Genomic DNA, 15977 nt, shown 5'->3' on the forward strand with positions numbered 1-15977 from the left:
AGATGCTTACGCCCTATGTTGCTATGTAGGTACCCAGAAGAATGAATCCGTTATATTCAGAGAAAGGGGATCAAGAAGAATACTGAAGAGTAGTAAATGCAATATACATACTAGCTGTAGCTGTGGCTGTAGCTGTAGCTGTAGCTGTTGTAAATCCTCGTTGGCCGGTAGTATAGGCGTAGCTCTTGACATATAGTAAGGACACGCACCTGAAAGATGACTTCTATAGACAAAGACGATGAGATGGAAGAGAACTACTCGATATAGGCATGTTGACACATATATAATATAATATATTCTCCGATACATAAAAGTCGACGGCGGAGAGAGAGCGGAAAGCTTGGCGCGGGCGGAGAGCGGAAAAGAGAAGTATAGGTGAGTCCTTATGAGCGTACCCCGAGGCTGTACAGACGAACTCGACATAGAAAGGCAATCATATATTCACAGCTCGATGAATGATAAGAATAATAATCGATTTCATCTGCACATATAGGTAAAGGCGTATTCCCTAGGACAAGTCGACATCGAGGAAGAAACATTATCCACATTCAATCAACCAAGCAGCTAAGCAAGCAAGCAATCGATCCGTCCCTTTTGTACGTAGGTCAAATGTACATTCATTCCCGTGAGCAAGACAAGAGCGTGCCTCCCCATGTTTCAACTTCTCTCTCCCTTCTTTTTTTTCTCTCTCGTTTCCTCTTTCGTTCCCTATGCTATTATTCCACTGCGTTATGCTCGTTATGCATTATCCCTGAACAGAAGCCAACCCGGTAACACCAACGCCAAAGAAAAGGAAAGAAACGGACCAAGACCCATAATGCTGGTTGGAAGGAAAGATGGGTAGTGCTGGTTATTATGCTGCCCGATTAAGGTGAAGGAAGAAACGAATAAAAAGAATACAATTGGGGTAGAAAGGAAGAACAAGTAGGGTTGGTAGGTGGCAGGGGGATGATTTGACGGAAATATTAATCATGTCATGTCATCATCAACGTCATCAGGGTTCTCAAGGGATTCCATGGCTTCCTTGATGAATTGAGCAGCCTAGTTCTCGGTTAGTCGGTCATCTAGATACGATACACAAGGGGTTGGGAGACTCACCTTTGGATCCAAGTTCAGGGCGGTCGTAAAGTGTTTTATTGCATTGCCCTTGTCCTGCATCATTTTGTACAGCTTGCCTAATAGATAGTGTACGTTGGGCTCGTCTGGCGCCACGTCTTTTAGCACTTTCAGCTCGATGTGAGCAAGATTTACCTCGTTCAGTTTTAGTAATGTTCGAGCTTTACGCAGTCGAGCTAGGACGGACTGTGGTGATAGGGACGAGGCTCGGCTATATTGTAACAGCGCGGCCTTGAGGTTATTCTGGCGCTCTAGGACCAGTCCTATACTGCAGATCAAGACGACGTTGGCTGGATTGATATTCGATGCAGTGCGGAGGTGCTGTTCGGCGAACTTGAGCTTGCCCATTCGCTCATAGACCTTTCCAAGACCGTACCAGGCGCTGTAGTGACGTGGGTCGGCGTTGATAGCATGTCGGTATGCATCCAGAGCCTTGTCGTATTCTTCGTTGGACATGTACTCATGGCCCTGTAGAGTGTAGCCGTACGCGAACCTGGGATCTAGCTGAGTTGCTCTTTTGAAGCACTTCAGCGCCTGGTCATGATCCCCCTGCAGAGAGAAGGAGTTTCCAATCGCACACCACGATTCGGATGCCAGGCGATCGGTATCCATTAGCTCATGTGCAAGGTAGGCCAGTTCAACCTCGTTCTTCAGGTGCCAGAGTACGGTGGAGTAGACCTCCATCCCTTCCATCCGCGATGGCGCTATGGTTCTCACCCTGATGAAGTATTTTTCTGCATCACTGTACAAGGCCTGCTCGTAATAAGCTCGGCCAATCTGAGACAATACCCAGGGCGTTTCCCGCTGGTTCTGTGGGAGAGAGTTGAATATCTGAAGAGCATCTTGACACCGGTAGCTGCATAATGCCGAGTACCCGCTCGCCAACCTTGAAAATAGATCCAGCGTCCAGCCTAGAGCGTCAATCTCCTTTGACTTATCCGGTACTTGTGTCCTCGACGGTCCATTGAGAGATTCCGAGGAGTTTCCAACCGACCGGCTTTCTTTGCTGTCAACATCCGTTGGTTCGCCGCCTTGTTTCCTGGATGAAGTCGTTGTTCGTCCCAGGGGAGCGGCGGTGGCGGTGCTGCGGCTCTTCGAGCTGGCAGGCTTTGCTTTCTTGATCTCTCGTCCTTCCCGCGGCCCCAGGCCGGCAGCTGAAGTAGAGAACTTGCTTGCTGGCCGAATCTGGTTGAACAGACGGACGCTTCGTCGTTGGGGAGCGCCAGGCTCAACTGGTTGCTGCGTTGATGAATTCGCGGGCGCTATATGCCCGGATACAGTCCGTTTGCGATCCGTTGCCGAAGCAGTCTGCTGTGACGAGGTGGATTCCTTACTGGACGCCGTTTCTTCGGAGGATCCTGCCTTTGGTTTCGATTTGGATCGGGTGCCGGTTGGCTTCATCCGCGGTATATCGCCACAGCCCTCGACGCCTAACACCTGCATAGACCGTTGCTTGCGAGCGGGCGCAAACGGCGGTTCCCCGTACGACTCTCCCGCGCTTGCACCGGGCCGGACACGGAAATCATCTGAATCGCTATGGGCAATTGGAGTTTCGAGTCCTTCGGGGACGGCTGCACAACCAGAGGCCACGCTGACGCTGCTTCCGTTAAGTTTCTCCCACAGGGCAGAGCTACCGTAGCTAGGACCGTTCATGGATAGAAAAGGGTCAATGTTGTGATTGACATTTGGCTGTACCTGCAGTGGCTGGCCATTGGTGGTGGCTTTATCTGAAAACGAGCTCTCTGAGGTCGACGGAGTGAGCATGGCTACCATTTCTGGCGTCATCTTGTAGATATTCGGCACCCTGACGTTTGCACCTAGATATCCGTTATTTAGAGGCTGTGAAACAAAAGACGAGGCCTGGTACAATACCTGTCTCACACAGACCGAGAAACGCATCCCAGAGAAACGGATTGAGCTTGAGAGCTTCGACATAGCAGTCGACAGCTTTGTGTATGTCTTTGTGCGCATGCCACAGTTTCCCCTGAAGACAAAGGACTGCGGCTGCATCAGGCAGATGCTGTCGTCTGTTTTCACTGTGTTTATCTATACACAGTTAGAATATGAAAAATAAAAAGGCATCCAAAGAAATGTAGGAACCGCTCACTCCAGTTGTTCTTTGACGTCCACTGAGTCTTGCTCCTCTCCAGTGCAGTGATTCCCTCCATGTAGTGTCCGAGATCGAGACAAGTCTGAGCATAGACATAGGCACATCCTACATGGGTCCCGCGCGATCCCGCATTGCGACAGACCTCCCAGGCATACTTTGGCTGTCCAGACTGTAGCAGACACTGCGAGAGTAGATATGCGGCCTCAGACGACCGAGGCTCGAACGCATGGAGACGACCGGCGAGGAAAAGGGCGTTTCGAAGGAGATTGTTATCGAGATGATAGTATATAAGCTGCCGTAGCTGGCTGGAGATGTGAGGCGCCGATGGAGCCATGGCTGGTCGATATTTCGAGGGGGGAGTTCCGGCTTCTGCTCCTTGACTTCTGCTCCAGCAGCTCTGTAGGTGTTTCGGGATCGTAGGATATATGATTAGGAGGTTAAGATATCGGACTCTGCATCCGCCCAGCTGTTCCACCGATATATAACAGCCTGAAGAAGACCCTTCAGGCGGGCGCGCAGTCTCGTAGGAAGGACGCAGTCAGAAGCCCGACGCTGCGCTGTTGCCAAAGGAATTCCCCAGCAGCAGAAGTCTCATAGCAGGAGAGTCCGCTTGACATGAGGCAGAAACAAGAGAGAGAGAGAAGCCGTTTAGCTGTCGCGCGCGATGCTCTCCTGTTCGACAAGGGCGCTCGCGCTTGTTGGTGTGTTTTTGTTGCCTGGGAGATGGGAAAAAAAAGGAGCGGACGGCGGCGTAGAGAGACGAGAAAAGAGAGACAAAGCTGAAGGGCCCTGCGACCTGCTGCCCGGCCTGGGGATGGCAAAGCAGTTTTGACCACAGCAGCAAAGTTATAGATATTTTCCTAACGGTGAGTTGGTTCGTCTTCTTTCTTGCTGGTTGTTCAAATAACAAAAAACGCGGTTTGGAGGCAAAAAGGATGTTTTTTGCAGTGGCTGAAAAGCTGCATCTTCGAGTGGCTGAACCACAAACACTTTTGCATGAACTGGTTGTTGATAACCACTAGACAGGTCGAGAGAGACAAGAGGATACACGGTGGAAGAGGATATAGAGATGGCACAGGTGAGCCGGCTTGCTCCAGCGCCAACTGATACAAAGGCTGACGGCAGGTAGAAAGCAGCAAAGACGCTGGCAGCTCGAAATACCTCTCTACTGCTGCGGACACACATTACGACGGCCTCACTTCATGCTATCCTGCTGCTGCTGCACTTCGTCTTCGGTCGTCCGGCGTCTCTGACAAAGTACGCCCTGCTGACGGCTCCTACGCTGGTGATCGAGTTCTACTTTGAACGGCTGGGACGGCCGCGCTACGATGCGGCCAACGGCTCGCTGAGGTCGCCGGGAGAAGACCTGGATGCGCCTGGCTTGACGGAGTACTGCTGGGATGTGCTCTACTGGACCTGGGGGTGTATGGGCGCGGCGTGCATATTCGGAGACTACGGATGGTGGTTGTGGGTGGTTGTGCCGCTGTATTCGATCTGGCTGGCCTACACGACGTTTATGGGCGTCAAGTCGGGTCTGCCTGGCGCCGGGATGGATGTGGACGAAGGTGCCGGACAGGCTGAGAGCAAGAGGCAGAAGAAACTGGAGAAGAGAGGCCAGAAAGTGAAGTACAGATAGGCTATATGACATACGGAGAAAGACTCGAATATGATCTATTATAGGAAGATAGATAAAAATACATGGAATATCATAAAATACATTCGCCCTGGTTAACGATAATACAGCTGAGACAGGCAGTGTGGATGAGAAACGAAAGAAAGGTCGCCGGCATAAGGAAAGGTATCGTATCATAAATATCACAAAGAAAGACTCATTTTATAGATAGTTGCCGCATATAGCAATATTATCTACTCGTTGGTAGTTTCGTCGGGGGCTTTGGGGGCTGCAGACTCCTGTGTCTGCCCTGGGTCGTCTGGGCTGTCTGGTTTATTCAGTTCCAGCAAAGCGGCTTGCGCAGCCTCCAGAGCGGCCGTGAGTCTGGCGATTTCGCCATCGAAGTATTCACGGCGCTCTTCAGGAGTGGCAGATGAAGACGGTGGCAGGTTTTGAAGCGAGCTGATGGATGATTGAACTGATGATATCACTCCGTCGAGCTGTGTGCTGGTATCTTCGAGGAGAGCATTCGCTTCGACTTCTGGAACAGGGGTTTCCGCTAGCTCCGTCCTTGCAGAGCCAACGAGCGAGACGATCTCGTCTGTTGCTGAGCCGATGATCTCATGGACATCTTGGCTTTCAGGTGCGGATGAAGCCTCGCTGGAGATATCATCGTCTTCTAGCATTGCATCGTCGAATTTCTGCGTCACGAAGACGGGAGCGGGAGATGAGATTGAGCTGGCAGTTGAGGAAGATGTTTGGCTTGCTTCAGTGGTGTCTTGCTCGTGGACAACATCCAACCGCTCTTGCTCCTTATCAATGGAATCTATCACTTCATCTAGATATGATTCTGCCGCACCAGGCACGTCCAAAGAGATAGGCTCCTCCTCTGTAAGTGGCAGGTTGGCTGGGGATTCAACTGGCGTCTCTTCGGTTGAAGTCTCCTCTATGATAAAGGGGGCTTCGGGGCTCGGTTCAGTTTCTAGAGACTCGTCTGACAAAGTAGACTGTTCATCGAAGACGGCAGCTTTGGGTTGCTGGCCATCATTATCACCTTGAGGAGTCTCAACCTCAGCCTCAAGACTCTCAACAACAGAGCTTGTAGCACTAGTCTCGGATGGAGATGGAGTGGCGGCAGGAGAGAATGTTACACTTGTAATCATATACTTCCTCCTTTCCCGTAACATCTCTTCGTCGATATGCTCCACATCGAGGCTCTTGCTGGTTTCTCTGGCCTCAATCTTCAGCCTGCCAATAGACCTCAGTTCAGACAGCTGCTGTGCGGCGTCTTGTGCAATGTCCATCCCGCGTGCAACGATAGTATCACCGGCGCTCTTGGCAGCAAGGAAGCTATCATGCTGCAAGCCAGCTTGTCGAATATCATCTTTCCATTCCCCAAGTTTGGTTTTCAGATCGTAAAAGTTTGCCCAGTCCTTGTATGTAACACCGTCAATGGATGTCCAGCGCATACCGATTTCCTGCAGACCAAGCTCACGGGTGTTTTCAAGAACGTCAAGCGTAGTATTTACAGTCTTGGTGACGGCTTTGGTGAGCGTATCTTGGTACTCATGGAACCAGAGGCGAAGCTGATGTGCGTTTTCCCGGATGATGAGACTGGACTCCTTTAGACTCTGTAGGAATTCGTCATGCGCCTCTTGTTCATCTTCTTCAGTATATTCTTCAGGGATCGCTTGTACGATGGCGTACAAATCCGATTTTAGTGAGAATAGCTGATTTTCAACCACAACTTGCAATGAGCCAAGGATAGTGTTTCCCGATGACTGTTGCTTATTCGAAATGTTCTCAACTTCCTGACGGACCTGTTCTTGGACGTGCTCGCGTCCCTTTTTGGCCAAGGCTTCAGTCCTCTCCTTCCAGGCCTTGAGATCTGTCGAAATCTTTTCGCGCGCTAGCTCTGACTGTTGAGCGGGGGTCAGCTTTGTAGAAGCCGGAGGTTCCACAGACGAAACTTGTGTAGCCTTTGACTCCGTAGTGCTCTTCGTGGATGGCTTATCTGCCGAGGTGGGCACCTGGACTATAGGACTAGACGAATATTAGGTGCAAGAAAAATTACTTGAAGCCAGACGATGACTTACCTAGCAGTTTCTAGATTAACGTGCTGAATTGTCCGTCCTTCGCGGTAGCTGGCCAGCTTCTCCCCGATTTTAACAAGCTGTGGCTCCACATTTTCCGAATAGAGGTGTGTGATTTGTGTGCGGACGGTGCCGTTGAGAAATACAAAGACGGCAGACCATGCTTTCCGCGTGTACGGCGCTATGGTTGAGATGATAAAGTTATGAACAGCCGCACAGGCTCTTTCTATCACTGGACGAGAGCTGATATAAGATGGGATGAGGTAGTTGTCCTTGATGCGAATGCTCTGTGCGGCAGCTACCCGGATGTAAGGGACTGCGATCGATTGCGCCGTCCTGACGTGCGGATCAACAGACGAGACGTAGTAGTCGGTGGCCTGCTTCTGTAGAGGATCGATGTGTGGCGATACTCGCTGGTTCCACTGTGACTTTGCTAGCTCTGTAGCCTGCTCCACGTACACAGAAACATAGCCCTGGTAAACACCATGTAAAAATCGCGCGGTGGGATTATATATCTTCTCAGCCTTGTCATAGAAAGACTGCGCGTAAGGCTGGAGCTTCTCGACGTGGTGTTCGCCGTACTTGTGGTAATATGGGGCTATGTGAGGCTCCAGGTGCGTCCTTGCGACAAGGTACGGTTTGCAGACTCGAGGAGACTGGTCGTCAAGCTCGAAAACAGACGACGGACATCGAAACAGCGCTGTGAAGATCGAGTACCAGACGAAGAGCCTAGATTTTGAAGCATCAGTAAACTATCGCTTGCGCATCTGAGCTCCCTTCTCTGGTAAACAACACGTAAACGTACCGTAAGAGAGCACTTATCGTGCTCCGGATTGGCCTAAATGGCTTCTTCTTCTTCTTCTCGACTCTCCAGTGCCTGTCCACCGCGACTGGCTTGGCCATGTATGCATCTTCCTCAATGTCCACCACTTCCACTGCATCCGAATCCATCGTGGCTATAGCTTGAGGCCACGCTACCTCCAACCAGCCGTCGTGGCAAGCACGAATCGTCAGCGCAATACCGGCAGCTGCCCGCTAAATCTCATCCAGCACACTTAGATCTGTACCTCGCAGTGTCCAGAAGAGCTGAATATCTGGTTCGTAAATGGTCGCGGTCCGCCGTTTTAAAGACGTGTCATGAGTAAGCTTGATATAAGTCGTGTTATTACTGCGCCATCCAAGGCAAAGGCAAAAAAGCTGGCGCAGACGATCAGCAAGTCCAAGTCCCTGCGGTGGCGTCGAATCGCGTCTCTCTTTCGTTCGTGTTCGTCTTTCGCCCTATTGACGATATTTCACCATCTCGAACCTTTTTCTTTTGATGCAAGTTGAGATCATGTTTTTTTTTTGCCTTTTTTGCCTTTCTTGCCCTGCCAAACTCTAAAAAGCGCGTGCCGCCTCGGGATCCACAATCACATGTTATCTCGCCCGATGTGGCAAGTTTCTCCGTCTGACATCATCGTCGTCCGTCGCATAGTAAGTCGCATATAGTAGAAACCTCGTATACATATATGGTAGATACTATAAGAACTATAGAAAAGAAGTGTGATAGGTGGTTTCTTAAGGTAAGTACAAGGTATCCTTATTAGTAGATTCCTCTTTATAACAAGCACGTATTCTACTTTAATCCTATATTATCCTTCTTTGTCCCTGTAATATCTAGCGGTTATATGGGGGTCCCGCGTTCTCTAGCTTATAGAGCACTTTCACTACGCCTAAATGGTTGTGATGCAATCAACGGGTGACTACTACATAAATCTTTAGGCCCAGGTTCCGCCATCACAAGGTTACTTATCTTCTAGACGACACTGGATATTATATTGTTTCACTTTAGCAGGGCTCTTACTAAGGTCTCCTAGGAGCATTGACTAGCCGTTCAAGCATGAGGATGGGGGAGACCGTCGAAATCGAGAACATCAGGCGCCGTCTTGTGAACTTCAACCAGCTATTGGTTCCAGTAGCATGTGTCAGGATAGTCTAGTGATCTTACGCGGAAATAGCGCCCATGCGGCATAGAGTGCTGGTAGTGATATGTTGGTTACGAGCTTAGGTGTCAAGCGCGGGCTGTGGGAAAGTCGAGACGGATTAAATCGGAGTTTGCTTTAAGTGTAGACTGAGAAGTTATAGTATGGATGTGGCGCTTAGAGGCTTCACCATGTTCTTCCAGAAGTGAATAGCCTTCTCGAGGCTATTTTGCTTATACTTGTGCTTAATTTTGCGAAGCCCTACAACTGAGGCAGATCGAAGCGCGTTCGGAAGCTACTATGTGTAAAAGCATCATGGTGAGAACAGCACGAGGGTTTCGACTAAATGCTCATCGATCCAACCTTCACATCGCCACTCGGAGAAATAACTGGAAAGTCGTTGTGTAGGGAAAAAGGAATATCTTTGTCTATGATATATTGGCGTGAAGAGGCACATTGGATGATGATTTCGTACCATGGACGCATCAGATATAGTGCGGTTATTAGTCAGCATCTCATCAGGCTACTTCAATATCATCGACCCCTTCTTGTTGCATAGTGCCAATGTGTATAATATAGAAATATGCATCTCCAAGTTACTGCTACTTACGAGGCACAATCGGCGGAACTACGGCAGCAATAGAAACAGTTGATGAGTATATAGAAAAGTATCCGTCTGTTGTGCTTAGTCAGCGTACTTGTTCGCTCGGCATATTCTAGGGCAGATGTTCTCGTCTGTAGGCTTTACAAATTCATCCAAATACACGAATACACCCCTGTATACGCATTTATCTCATTCAACTAATCATCATTTGCTGCGCCAGCGCATATTTGATATATATAAAAGGCCATACGATATTACCGTCACATGTGCCCTTGGAACGTCCGCTAGAACACCCATGATATAGCCACGGCACACCCTGGATGATAAACCACCCGATATAACGAAGGTGGGAGGCAAGAGAACCTGATATTTGGTGTTGACTATCTGAAGTCTTATAGACAGGAAACTGTCACCCAAGAATGTCATTCATTCAGGGTACCAAAATACTCTCTATAATAATTGCGAGTTTCGCGCAAAGTGCGGAGTACAATTCCCCAACATTATGGGCATAATAATAATTGGTCGCGATTCAATGATCCCGGCCTGGTGCAATTTGGATATGGAGCTTGCTTGGCCGCAGTAACCAGTTGGCCGTTGCTGCCTGCTTGGCTGTCGCGCGCAGTTCCATTTACCATGTTTCCCTTTTATTCCCCGTAACAACCTCTTGTCTGCCTGATCTTTTCATCGTGTCCACTAGTCTAGTATTGAGTTAGCCTCAGGACCATATCGAGCTCTCAAAGAACGAGATAGCAGCAGCTTTAACTGAAGGCAGTGCGCTCAAGAGTTCAAGATGCCGTTCTCCACTGGTGAGGGTAACCTGCTCCAGCTGAATCAAGAGCATTTTGACTTTAACATACAGTTCGAGCAGCTGTTCTTCTCAATCATACCATCCGCGTTGTTCATCATTACATCTTTATGGCGGTCGGTTTCCCAGGCACGGAAGCCCACCGTAGTGAATGCTCCGGTTTTTCAAATCATCAAATTGGTACGCACCGCACGATATGGGATGTACAGTCTCAATTTATGCTGATTAAATCACTGCAGGTCGCTATCACAGCCTACGTTGGACTTGAACTTTCACTCCTCACCTTGGGCGTGGTTGGATCCTTCCATGTAACCAGCTTGTTTATAGCTTCCTCGGTGCTTAAGTCTATGTCAGCCCTACTCATGATAATGTTGAGCCTTCTCGACCATAGCAAAAGCCCCAGGCCGTCCGTGCTACTGAATAGCTACTTGTTTTTAACCCTTCTCCTAGACGCAGCCCAGGCAAGAACGCTGTTTCTATCATCAGATAATAAGCCCGAACTTATCTACAGTAGTATTTTTTGTGCTGCTGTAGCATTGAAGGTTGGCATATTGCTGCTAGAAGCCCAACGAAAGTCCAGATGGATAAGCTGGGATGAGAAGGAGCATAGCCCAGAGGAGACGAGCGGAATCTTCTCCCTTGGGGTCTTCTCCTGGCTTAACAAAATCTTCCTGGAGGGATATAGGAAGGTTTTAACAATGCAGGACCTCTTCCCCCTTGATAGCTCATTGAACAGCGAATCGCTCCACGAGAAGTTTTCCAAAAACATGGATTACTCTAAGCTAAGGGGCGACAAATTCGGTCTTGTGAAAGTTCTGATTCGCACACTGAAGGTCTCTCTTATACTTCCTATACCTCCACGCCTGGCGCTTCTTGGGTTCGTTTTTTGCCAACCGTATTTTATCGAAAGGTTGCTGGACCACCTAGCCCAGCCTACAATCGACGCGAACGTTGGGTACGGCTTCATCGGCGCTAGTATACTAATTTACTCGGGAATTGCCATCTCAACAGCCTTCTACTGGTAAGTAAACCCCACGAATGAATTGCTTGCAAAGATCTGCCACTCATGCAATCAATACAGGTACTTCCATCACCGAATGCGTACTATGGCAAGGTCGATACTAGTCACCGAGACCTTCATCAAAGCTACTAAAGCTCGGATCGGGACTGGAGATGACAGCGCTGCGCTTACGTTAATGAGCACCGATATAGAGCGAATCAACTTCGGTTTCAGGGCTTTGCACGATGTTTGGGCGAGCATTATCCAGGCTGCTCTCGCTAGTTGGATGTTATATGTCCAACTTGGTATAGTCTTTGTCGCGCCAATCGGGGTTGTTATATGTTGCTTTACCGGCTTGACAATACTGGTGAAGTTCACGGGAGACTCTCAGAGAGCCTGGATGGCAGGAGTCCAGAAGCGTGTCGGACTGACAGCCACAATCATCTCCAATATAAAGAACCTGAAGATATCTGGCCTAGCTACCTCCGTCAGCGACTTCGTGCAAAACCTGCGTGTAGAGGAGCTGGGGGCGGGATCCCGATTTCGCAAAATATCCATCGTTGCGGCTCTTTTAGGGTTTACCCCGTTACTGGTCAGCTCACCGCTAACCTTCGCGCTTGCACAGCGGAAATTGGATGCTGCGAAGATATTCACGAGCCTTTCTTGGCTTTTGCTTTTGACTACGCCGCTGTCGCAGATCTTCGAATCTATCCCTCAGCTCATCTCTGGACTGGCCTGTTTAGGCCGTATCCAGGCCTTCTTGGAATGTGAGACTCGCCATGACTTTCGCGAAGTTCTTGATGCTATGAGCCAGAATTCAGAGAAGGTCCAAGTGGGTACGGCAGTTTCGTCTAACCCAGAACCGGACGGGGAACAACATCCTCTTGTCATTATTAGGAATGGAAATTTTGGCTGGGAAGCGGACAAATTCGCCCTGCATGACATAAACATTCGAGTGCCACGGTTCTCGCTCACCATCGTCGTCGGACCAGTTGGCTCAGGCAAATCCACGCTCTGCAAGGCACTACTTGGAGAAATCCCTTTTAGCAACGGTAGTGTTGTTTTAAGCTCCAGGTTCCCCCACGTCGGGTTCTGTGACCAAACTGCATTTCTCTCGAACGGGTCGATTAGGGATAACATAGTGGGGTTCTCTCCATTCAATAATGAGAGATACGCCGAAGTCATCGAGGCTACAGCTCTGGATTTCGACCTAAAAACACTCCCACAGGGCGATGGAACGAACATCGGATCCGATGGCATCACATTATCTGGCGGTCAGAAACAACGTGTTTCCCTCGCGCGAGCTCTATATTTGCAATCCGACCTACTAGTGCTGGACGATATTTTCAGTGGTTTAGATGCGGATACCGAGAAACATGTCTTTCAACAAGTCTTCGGGCCAGATGGACTTCTCAGACGACGCCGCTCTACGGTCGTATTATGCACTCACAGCGTTAGGCATCTGCCCGCAGCAGATTACATACTAGCACTCGGAAACGGTACCGTTATTGAGCAAGGTAACTTTGACAGATTGATGGCCTGTCAAGGGTATGTTCAACGTCTGGGACTAAAAGGATCCTCTGACAGAGACATTTCGTCTGAGAAAATAATCTCAAAGAAGGATGTACGAGAGGCAGAACCAGAACTGCTTCACACCACGACGACCAACACATCATCCCCCCCGCCAGACACCGATGAATCGCGGAAAATTGGCGATGCAACAGTATACAAGCATTACTTCAAGAGCATGGGGATATCCCTGGCATTTTGTAGTTTGGTTTTTGCTACCCTTTGGGGCTTCTTCACGAACTTTCCAACAATTTGTGAGTTAACCAAGGCAGTAACACTAATAGAGCCTACCATAGATATCATTAGCTAATTCCGCTTATTGTAGGGCTCAAATACTGGTCTAGTGATGTTTACTCGGAACATCCAGCTCACTCTTTCGCCTATTACGCGGGGATCTATGCGCTTCTCCAGTTATGTGGCATGATGTCGCTGCTTCTCCTCGGTATCGCAATCTTCGTTGTCTCTGTGAAGAAAGCGGGTGCCAAACTCCACCAAGATGCGTTACGAACACTAATTCGAGCACCGCTACGTTTCTTCACAGCAACAGATACCGGTGTCATCACAAATCTATTTTCGCAAGACCTGAATATTATAGACACAGAGCTGCCAAATTCACTGTTGAATACTTTGTTTTGTGTAAGTCTGTAATTTAATGCCCATTAAAAGTCTATGGTGACATTGTTACTCGGCTTTGGCGAATTCACAAAGGAAAACTAACACAGGTCCTAGGTTTTCCAAGCAATTGGACAAGCAGCTGTTATTCTTAGTTCGTCTCCGTACATGGCTATAAGCTATCCGTTCATCGGCGCTCTGCTATACCTTGTGCAAAGGTTCTATCTACGGACTTCCAGGCAGCTAAGGTTGCTAGACCTCGAGGCTAAAAGCCCCTTGTAGTAAGTTTACTACCAGGCGATTGTTATGCTATATATTAATCCAGTTCTTTTAGCACGCATTTCATTGACACTGTAAAGGGTATTACAACTCTGAGAGCTTTCGGTGAGTGATGTGATAAAGACCCCGTCTATTAAGGTACTTTGCGAAATGTTGTCTTGTTGAAGGGTCTGCTAACACTGGAGTTACATAACGTAGGCTTCCTTCCCTACGACGTCCGAAAGAATGCTCGCCTGATCAATTCTAGCCAACGACCTGCGTATCTCCTCATTATGATTCAACAGTGGCTTAACCTCGTCCTTGACCTCGTAGTCATGGTAATGGCAGCGGGACTAACGACTCTTGCTGTTCGGCTTCACTCTAACTCTGGTTTTATTGGTGCTTCCTTGGTTACCCTCATGCATTTTGGAGAGAACCTTTCCGGAATTGTCATATTCTACACTAGGCTAGAAACATCTATCGGGGCAATAGCTAGACTGAAGACATTCAACGAAAGCGTGAAGCCAGAAGACAAGGAGGAAGAGGATATTGTTCCTCCTCAACAGTGGCCGCGAAACGGTGTGGTGGAGTTGAAGGGTATTTCCGCAAGTTATAGGTAAGGCAATATTTCCGCGAATATCACATCCACTGGTTAAATAAGCTAACGCCCTAAGTAGTATGGAAGATGAAACGGAACACCCACCCAATCTAGCCCTCCGTGATATCAACCTAACCATCAACTCAGGTGAGAAGGTCGCCATCTGCGGCCGTACTGGAAGTGGCAAGTCAAGTCTGATTGCTCTACTGCTCAAGCTCCTTGACCCTCTCCCAGAGACCGCAGGAAATGCCGTCATTGATGAACTGCCTCTCCACCGTATAGACCGGCCTACTCTTCGTGAGCGTATAATTGCAGTTCCTCAGGAAGCCGTGTTTTTGCCCGATGGTTCTACATTCCAGGCTAACCTAGACCCGCTCAACGTCTCCGCGCCTGAGGAATGCCAGGCTGTTCTTGTGGCCGTGGATCTATGGCAGTTCGTCCAGGAGCGTGGAGGCCTGCACGCACAGATGAACGCGAGCACTCTCAGCGCGGGGCAGCGACAACTCATGTCACTTGGACGCGCACTGCTGAGACGACGCACCCGGGTGCGGAACCTGGGGATAGAGGCTGGTGGCCCACAGGGCGGTATACTGTTGTTAGACGAAGTGAGCTCAAGTGTGGACCAAGAAACGGAGCGTGCTATGCAAGAGATTATTAGGAATGAATTTAAGGACTATACCATTGTGGCGGTTAGTCACCGGCTAGACATGATCATGGACTTTAATAGAGTCGTTGTCATGGACAAAGGAGAGATTGCGGAGGTTGGGAATCCAATGGTGTTGGCTGGACAGGAGGGAACTAGATTTGGAGAGTTGGTGAGAGCCGGGTCGAAGTAGTAAGTGCTGGAGTAAAGGCTGCTATAAGCTGTCTTCTGCCGTGTCTTTCTACCATACGCACATCTCTTATATAGTGATATGAGAATCTGCCACGGCCGCAAAGTAAGCATAGATATAGTTAAGGGTAGAAAACGAGCAGAGTCCAGAGTATTTACTACCCATTTCCATAAGCTCTCTCGTTTTCGAGCAGTGATCTGGAGTGCATAGGAGAAGAGCTGAACTGTTTACTCGTCATCATCATCATTAAGTATCTTAACTACGACTTGTAGGGTTCATTTCAGTCGATATTACTGAGCCAACACGCACACAACATATCTGGGGGCGAGAGCCCAATAAATACTGCTGGAATATAGGCATCAGCTAATATAATATATGGAGGAGCATGGCTGAGGCTTATCCTTTCTAGAACAGCTTGTGTCTCTTCTCTTATGCACAGTAGACGCCCGTCTATGTACTGTTACTCTTTGGATAACGGCATCAATAGACAAGAATAGGGGTATAGTATACCATACCATTCGTGAATCCTTTAGCAGAACTTGAGGTACGTAATGGTAGAGTGAATAGCCTTGGTAGTGAATGCAGCAGTGCAAACAACAGCTATTTAAGAAGGAATGCAGAGTATCTCAGAACATCTCACGCCAACTACAGCACTACCCATACAAGAAAACACACACGCATTCAACTCACCAGCATGGCGGAACACATAAAGATAGAGATCGACCGGAGACGGCTGAAAATATCCGAGAATACGTTGAAAATATGGGATGGCCAGCCTCACTACTACCCTCGGAGACTTAGAGAGG

The 15977-nt window shown here is 48.8% G+C and overlaps 4 protein-coding genes across 4 annotated transcripts; 2 read left to right on the forward strand and 2 right to left on the reverse strand.

The window, feature by feature from the left end:
• Positions 1-969: 969 nt before the first annotated feature.
• Positions 970-3560, reverse strand: MCYG_04473 (bimA; the record flags this gene model as incomplete). Its single annotated transcript, XM_002846690.1, has 4 exons — positions 970-1041; positions 1099-2933; positions 2989-3162; positions 3224-3560. 4 exons carry the CDS (start codon positions 3558-3560, stop codon positions 970-972), a joined length of 2418 nt encoding a protein of 805 aa, XP_002846736.1.
• A 735-nt stretch (positions 3561-4295) lies between these two features.
• Positions 4296-4862, forward strand: MCYG_04474 (DUF788 domain-containing protein; the record flags this gene model as incomplete). Its single annotated transcript, XM_002846691.1, has 2 exons — positions 4296-4304; positions 4356-4862. The coding sequence occupies 2 exons, from the start codon at positions 4296-4298 to the stop codon at positions 4860-4862; spliced, it is 516 nt and encodes a 171-aa protein (XP_002846737.1).
• Positions 4863-5092: 230 nt separating this feature from the next.
• MCYG_04475 (conserved hypothetical protein) lies at positions 5093-7882 on the reverse strand (the record flags this gene model as incomplete). The annotated part of the gene is made up of 4 exons (XM_002846692.1): positions 5093-6881; positions 6935-7112; positions 7170-7660; positions 7737-7882. 4 exons carry the CDS (start codon positions 7880-7882, stop codon positions 5093-5095), a joined length of 2604 nt encoding a protein of 867 aa, XP_002846738.1.
• A 2404-nt stretch (positions 7883-10286) lies between these two features.
• Positions 10287-15527, forward strand: MCYG_04476 (Fum19p; the record flags this gene model as incomplete). Its single annotated transcript, XM_002846693.1, has 10 exons — positions 10287-10302; positions 10356-11322; positions 11383-13124; positions 13196-13506; positions 13600-13763; positions 13808-13866; positions 13960-14356; positions 14418-15173; positions 15249-15276; positions 15444-15527. The coding sequence occupies 10 exons, from the start codon at positions 10287-10289 to the stop codon at positions 15525-15527; spliced, it is 4524 nt and encodes a 1507-aa protein (XP_002846739.1).
• Between the last annotated feature and the right edge of the window lie 450 nt (positions 15528-15977).

The sequence above is a fragment of the Microsporum canis genome, genomic scaffold (assembly GCF_000151145.1).
Source record: "Microsporum canis CBS 113480 supercont1.4 genomic scaffold, whole genome shotgun sequence".
NCBI lineage: Eukaryota > Fungi > Ascomycota > Eurotiomycetes > Onygenales > Arthrodermataceae > Microsporum > Microsporum canis.